Source organism: Mustela nigripes, chromosome 9, assembly GCF_022355385.1.
Source record: "Mustela nigripes isolate SB6536 chromosome 9, MUSNIG.SB6536, whole genome shotgun sequence".
Taxonomy (NCBI): domain Eukaryota; kingdom Metazoa; phylum Chordata; class Mammalia; order Carnivora; family Mustelidae; genus Mustela; species Mustela nigripes.
The window spans coordinates 4,035,159-4,042,032 of record NC_081565.1 but is presented as its reverse complement, the minus strand read 5'-3'; the positions used below and the strand labels follow the sequence as shown (position 1 = coordinate 4,042,032).

At 61.3% G+C, this 6,874-nt stretch overlaps 1 protein-coding gene and 1 long non-coding RNA gene across 9 annotated transcripts in view; one reads left to right on the top strand and one right to left on the bottom strand.

Annotated features, from left to right (window-relative positions):
• LOC132024309 (uncharacterized) overlaps positions 1–5,055 on the bottom strand; it is a 10,769-nt gene extending 5,714 nt beyond the window's left edge. Inside the window, exons 1-2 of the long non-coding RNA XR_009406224.1 lie at positions 4,261–5,055; positions 3,557–3,801 (exon numbers count right to left, since the gene is read on the bottom strand). This is a non-coding gene — a long non-coding RNA (uncharacterized LOC132024309). The remainder of the gene's footprint in view (positions 1–3,556; positions 3,802–4,260) is intronic.
• Positions 1–6,874, top strand: part of NTNG2 (netrin G2) — a 64,540-nt gene that overhangs the window by 56,040 nt on the left and 1,626 nt on the right. For 4 of the 8 annotated variants that reach the window (XM_059410478.1, XM_059410476.1, XM_059410475.1 and 1 more), the window contains 3 exons: positions 2,564–2,638; positions 4,111–4,206; positions 5,708–5,875. In XM_059410478.1, the coding sequence (XP_059266461.1) occupies positions 2,564–2,638; positions 4,111–4,206; positions 5,708–5,875 (339 nt within the window). Of the gene's footprint in view, positions 1–2,563; positions 2,639–3,968; positions 4,207–4,961; positions 5,050–5,707; positions 5,876–6,874 lie in introns of those variants that run through there. The other 4 variants (XM_059410481.1, XM_059410482.1, XM_059410479.1 and 1 more) reach the window with 4 other exon arrangements.

The window sequence follows — 6,874 nt, the reverse complement described above, 5'->3', positions numbered from 1 at the left end:
GAGGGTGCCGGGAGGGTGCCGGGAGGGTGCCGGGAGGGTGCCGGGAGGGTGCCGGGAGGGTGGGTCCAAGGGGATTCTTCCTGGTCCCAGCTGGGAAGGGGCGTCCCAGCGAGGAGGAGATGGCAGGGGCGCGTCACTGTTTGGGCAGAGCCGTGACCCTCCCTCTCTCTGCGCACGGACCAGGGGAGGGGCAGGCCACACCTCCGATGGGCAGAGACCCCTCCTTCAGCTGGGGGAAGAGATCCACGCTCAGCCTCGCCCCCTGCCCACCCCTGCCCCCGCCCCCAGCCTGGAGTGGGGCTCCGCCCTCTCCAAGCCTGGCTGAATGCCCTGGAAAAGTCCTCGTTCCAGAGCCATTTGCCTACGGCCTCCCGGGAACCCGGAGGGTGACCAGCCCCGCTCTTTTTACTTCTGCCCTCCTCTCTTCCGCATGGGAGGCGTTTGCAGGAGGCAGGAGTAGCCGGGGGACTCAGGGATTTCGGGGGAACTTCCTGCCCAGGGATCTTCTTCGGGGTGAAGAATGGGTCCACGCTGACAATTCCAGGGCAGAAGCTGGCCGGCCGCCTGATGGTTTGTGCTGAGCCTGGGACTAGCCGACGCGCGCGGGGACCAGACTCGCCGGGGTGGGTGCCGCGTCTGCGTGCGAACAGCAGCCTGTCTGGGTGGGAGACGCACATGCACACAGGAACCCTGAATCCATTTTCCGAGCTGCTTCTGATTTGGGGCAAGCGGCTTAGGGTAAGAAAGCGGCACTGCTAGGAGGTGACGAGAGAGTCCAAGACTAGGGCAGTGAGCCGAGGCAAGGGGAGCTCGAGTTGTGAGGGTCTCCAGGACCCAAGTGGCAAGAAAGGGGCTCCTCAAGCCCTCAGTGGGTCGTGGTCGGCTTTGCCAGCTGAGCCCAGTGCCAGGCGCAAGAGTGCTCAGAGGGGAAGGTGGTTCCAGCACAGCAGACAGACAATGACCCCAGCAGCCCACGTCTTGGGAGCCGTCGCTCCTCTTAGCAAAGGAAGTCTGTGCCCTGGGCCCCATGTACCCGGACCCCCACTAAGAATGACAATCGGCCCCGCTGGCAGAGTGTGGACTTCTCCTGACTCACAGCTCTGAGGATTAGGGCCCTTCACGGTACGTAAATGCAAGTCGGTTAAGCTGTTGCGAAAGGAAGAGGCAGCTGCTCGCGGTAACAGGGTGACAGCGGCGCCCAGGCAGGATCCAAACTCAGGGCTGGCTGACCGCAGAGGCCGGCTTCCGGGCCCCACCACCCAGCGCTGCCACCCCCAGCCTCAGAGGCCAGGAGCTGGCGCGGTCTCGAAGACGTGGCTTGCGCGCAGCTCCCCAATTCCAAAGGAGCAGACGGGTCCTCCATCTGGCCTGGCACGCGACACGGGCCGTTGTGAGAATGCTCTTCCCGCACACCTGAGCATGTCCCAGAGAGCCCAGCCGGGGGTCTTTCTGGCCCCCAGATCCCAGCCCCCATGTGCCTCCCAACAGGTGCTTCAGCCCTTTGGCCGGAGTCCAGCTGCGCCTGTGAACCTCGGGCCCAGATGTTCCCCCTCCTGCCAGTGTCAAGCTGTCGGCAGGGCAGGGGCTGCGGGGCAGGAAAAACTGCTCAAGATGCCTAATCCTCGCCCACAGAGGGTGCTAGGAGAAAGGCTCCAAAGCAAAAAGCCTTCGGGGCGGGTTTTATTGTGGCTCTAATTAAGCCCTTGCCAATTTGGGTCCTGCAGCCTCTTCTCCTCATTGAGCACCATATTAATGTCAATTTGATGTCCAAAGGCTCCGGCTCCCAGCTGGAAAGTCTCCTGCACTTTTTAGCTGGTAGATTTCCTTTTTCTCCCCCAACCGGCATCGTGCGTAATCCCTTTAAGAAGCGGAAAGAATCCGATTTCTCCCCTGTCCCTCTGGGTTTGTCCTTTGAAATTCAGCTTGGGCCTTGGCCAGCCCAGCCTGCTTCCCCTGCTTTGTGTCCCCGTTGGTCCCAGAGGTAGGATCTATGGCAGTGGGGTTTGCCTCGCATTGGGGTCCCTGGTGAGAGTGGGTCCTAACCGTGGGTTGGGGAGGTAGGCCAGATGGCGGAGGGGCTCCGGGCCCCGCATTGGTGTCGGGCAGAAAGCCTCCAAGGACCCTTCTGGACACGTTTGATGACACATGTTCCCCTTTGCAGCCATTAGCCAGGGACTTCAGCACAAAGAGGTCTGGGCCCAGACACGGAGCTGGATCCAAGTCTACCCCCTCTACCCCCGGTGGGAACAGGGACACATAGGGAGAGTGGAAAAGTCGTGTAAATCAGGAGGCCCACTGAGGAAAGGGCAGCCAAAAGCATGCTCGGGCTCCCCCCGTCCCCCTATCTCGCTTCAAGTTCACGTGTGCCCTCCATAAGCTGCAGTAGTGTAGACCCTGCCTCTCCAGTAGATTTGGACCCAGTTCTAGTTGGCCAGTGTAGACAGAGCCGCTTCTTACCAGGCTGCTGCTGCTGCTAAGGGTGTGTGATGCCTCAGTGTGTCTCCAGGACCCCCCCAGCCCCACCCTGTCCCATAACTGAGTTTCTTCTTTTCTTTCCCCCAAGAGCGGATCAGGCCATCTGCCGCTGCTCCCCTTGGGGAGAGCTCCCCCTGGCCCCAGACGCCCTCCAGTGCAGAAGGTATGGGGGGAGGGTCTGCACGGGCATTAGACACCCCTGAAAACTCCTTAGACCCCAGGCCCCTCCCTCTTTAGTGGAGGCAGCAGGTGTATGTGGTGGGACTCAGGTGGGGCGGGGGGTCCGTGAGAGCTGGGGGTGGGGCTTGGAGCTCTACTTGCCCCCACTTCAACTCGCCTTAGAGATGCCCAGGGTGATACCACCAGACCCAACGCCTATTCATCCTTCATTCCCCTCAAGGGCTTTGGAGCTGAGTGGAGACTCTGCCCTGAGAGCAGGAACCCTGTCCTGCCACTGTCGGTCCCAGAACCCCCGGGGGCAGGGTTGGAGCTCAGAGAGAGTCAGGACTCCTACAGGAGCCGGGTGGAAGTCAGACCCAGACAGAGGGGCGGGCTATGAGCAGATGGAAGAAGATAGCACATTCCAGGCGCAGGGCCAGTGAGGGCAGAGGCATGGTGGTGGGGTGGCCGTGAGCAGGGCAGGAGGCGTAGTAGAAGCTACTGGTACCTAGTTGGGCGCCTCAGTCTCCTGCAGCAGTGGGAGGAGACACACGTGGGCTCATTGGTGGCCAGAAATGGACACGCGCAGGAAGCACACAGGGGCTTGCCCGACTCTCCAGGAAGGGAGGCTGTTCCCAGCCCAGCTCACCTGCTCCCTGGACATCAGTCCTACTGCCTGCTTAGACAACAGCCAGCCCCTCCGTGAGCAGTGAGCAGGGTTCTCGGCGCCCTCTGCTGGCAGGCAGTTCTGGAGCTGGATCCACACTAGGTGAGGGTCTGCAGGCCCCTGCGTCCCGCATCCTCCCTGGTGACGGAGACCCTGGAGCCTGCCCTGCCCTGCCCTGCACCGCCTAGGGCGCCGCAGGCTCCCAGAGGAACGCTGAGCCCTCTCTGCTGCCTGGCCAGCGTCCTGTTCACTCACCAACATGTGGCCAGGTCCTGGTGGGTTCTGATGCGGAAGGCGGGCGCCGTCTGGGCTTGCGGCTCGGCTCGCAACACCGCTGAGCAGGGAATCTGGGATAGGAAAGGACTCACTTTGGCTGGAAGAGGGGGGATGCGTCAGAAGGGGAGTTGCCAAAGCCTTGGACACCAGGGCCACTCTCTGGATGTGATGCTCGCGGGAGTTTGGAGAAGAGAGGATCTCCTCTTGAGGATCTCGATCGATGCCTGAGATCATTAAAAAAAAAAAAAAAATCAGTTTCAGCAAAGCACCTTGCACCCTGTCAGGGGTTGCTGGGGGTTAGAAAAGGAATTGGGGGGGAATTAATCCAGCCGAGTGTGTAAGTGATCTCCGAAGGGGCACCGAAGGCAGGGCTTTCTCCACATGCTCCTAGATGTGCTGTGTCCCCTCACATCTGCCCCAGAGCATCCCCAGGGCACGGTGGAAGCCTTTGCTGGGCCTTCCCGGGGCCCGGACAGCCCGCCCGGGGCAGCTGGACCGTGGCGACGAAGGAGCTTATTTCTCATCTCTCCAAGCTGTGGGCACCTCCGCCGCTGCCCCTGCCCCGGCCTCCAAACCTTTCCAGCTCAAGCCCAAATCAGCTCAAGTGGTGCCCATTGAAGAGTTCCAAGGTAAGAGGAAGGCCCCGGGCCGGACCAGCCCTCCTCTCGCACCTCTATCCTCACCTCCGCTGGAAATAATGATGCGGGACGGAGGACCCATGCCTGGTTCAGAAAACCTCCCGGAGTAGCTGGGTCAAGGTGAAACTGAGCCTCTCTTCCCTCAGTCGCCCCTCCCCAAGGGAGCTGAGAGCAGGTATGAGTCAGAAGCACAGTGGGCAGGCACGGCGCAGGCAGAGCAGCAACCAGAAATAGTCTGTCCAGGCTCCCCTGGGGGGTGTGGCCCAGGGGCTTGTCTCGGTTGAAGCAAGAGCTGGGATGCAGGGATCACTGCCACTACTCCTTGAGACACTTGGATGCCTCACCTGGAAGGGACAGGTGAAGGGGGAGGGTCCAGGAAGCCCAAGGTGTGGCGTGCCCGCCGTCTCCTCCCTGGCACAGCTCCGAGGCTCATTTCTTTCCTCTCCCACCACAAAAGGGAGGTTGGGTCCTCTTGAGATACACAGATGGCACCCTCAGGAGGGTGGCCGGCGTCCTTCCCATTCAAGGGCAGCCACACTGGCTTTCCTTTTGAAGGGGATGTTGGGCCCCTTAGGAGGGACACCAAAGGATGGCCGCCTTCGTGGGGTCAGGGAGTGAAGCCCCAACACCTTTAGGATGCCTCGCCCCGGCAGTCATAGCACTCGCCCAGTGCTGGGAGATGGGGGCTGGGCTGGGGTGGTGAGGCTGGAGGAGACAGCAGGACCGACAGGGATCGCTGTCCTCAGTGCGGAGCCATGTGCACGCAGTAAGAGTCAGAAGCCAGGCCAAGATGATCAGGAGGCGAAACAAGATGGCCCGGGCACAAACCCCAAGATGACATTCATTCTCGGGGGTGTGCAAGAAGAGGCCCTCTGGTGCCAATCACACTTGCAGAACAGCTCAGGCTGATGGTAAACGGTCCAGCAGGTGGGCGTTTCCCTTCCAACCACCTTCCAAAGCAGCACGTGGAGGAAGCCCCTGGCCCGTTGCATCTCACCCAGCGTCCGTGCATGCGTCCGTCCTTCACCGAGTCCCTGGGGGTGCAGTGCTGAGTGCCACGGACCCAGCAACTGCCCTTCCTAAGCTCACGCCGGCCGCATGACCCATCCTCCCCGCATGAATCACTTCCAATTACCCGGATGCAGGCATCCTTCCAAGAGCACGTAATTCTGGCACCCCGCCCGGCAGGTGCTGTCCACAGGCCCTCCCTGGGTTCCTGTCCCCAGGGCCAGGTGGGAACTTGTAGGCTGGGCCCACACGGGTCCTTCCTCTGGCTCAAAGGTGGCGCGCCTGCCTCCTCCCAGATGGTACAGAAGTGTTGGAGGCCCGTGGTACCTTCCCGTGCCAGTCAGGCCTCCCTGCATGTCCTCGGGCTGGTCTGTCCTAGCCCCGTGCCTCAGTTTCCCCCAATACATGGTGCAGGGGGTGGCAGGAAGGCACAGTCTGCCTTGGCTCACTGACCCGTGGTGTTTCTCACGCTCGGCTGGCCCAGACTGTGAGTGTTATGGCCACTCCAACCGCTGCAGCTACATCGACTTCCTAAACGTGGTGACCTGTGTCAGCTGCAAACACAACACGCGAGGCCAGCACTGCCAGCACTGCCGTCTGGGCTACTACCGCAATGGCTCTGCCGAGCTGGACGACGAGAACGTGTGCATCGGTGAGCCACTGGGGCGGGGCGCAGGGGAGGGGCGGGACGGGCTCCGGAGACCCTGGCGTCAACAGGTGCTGGGGAACCCTGGGGGCGTGGGGCGGATTTCTGGGACCCATTTCCTCTGGGCATCTGGAAGGACAGAAGTTTCTGGAATCTGCTCTATTAATAACTTCCCCCTTCGGCCATCCCCACAGACACTGGAAATTGAGAACCACTCATTAGAGTCAAAGACTGATTCTAGAGTTTGCTGTCTGCCTCAGTTTCCCCACTTGTAAAGTGGGGAAGTGGATTAGATCAAAAGTTTTCAACTCCCTTTTGTGGCTGAAGCTTTTCTCCCAGTGCAGTTCTTCTGATGCTTTATAATCAGAGGCCCAGCTTGTAGGACCCAGTGGGCACTCGGACCGCTTTCTTCAGAGTGTGCTGCAGGACTGGCTTTGGGGTAGAGAAGAAAGCCGCGGGGGGCCCTGGACCAGGGGTGGGGCTGCCCATCCCGAAAGGCCAAACACATGGCCTCGGCCAACACCCGCCCGCCTGGAAGGGCTGCACACCACCTCTGCCTCTGTCTCCAATGGAGGCCAATGCTCAGTCCTAGGGCCCCCAGCCCCCCCAGCCCCGTAAGCCCCTCGTCCACCCACCGGTCAGCGCCAACTTCACAGAGGAGGGGCTGCCTTCAAGGCGGGAGCTGTCAGTCTGAATTATGGCATTGGCTTTCAGATAATTCCATCAACTCTAAAGTGAACCTAACAGGATTGTGCTGCCGGTGTCACAGGAGCCCGCTGCAGGGACAGGGCGGGGCGTCTGGGTGGGGGGCGAGGCACCCCCCTCCCCATACCCTCCTTCTTTCCTTGCCTCTCTCTGCCTCCTCTGGGCCAGCTTTGGGCTTCAAGGCCTCCCAGAGTGGGGACACTTGCCCCCCATCCAGTGCAGAGGCCCCAGGGTGGGGACACTTGCCCCCCATCCAGTGCGGAGGCCCCAGGGTGGGGACACTTGCCCCCCATCCAGTGC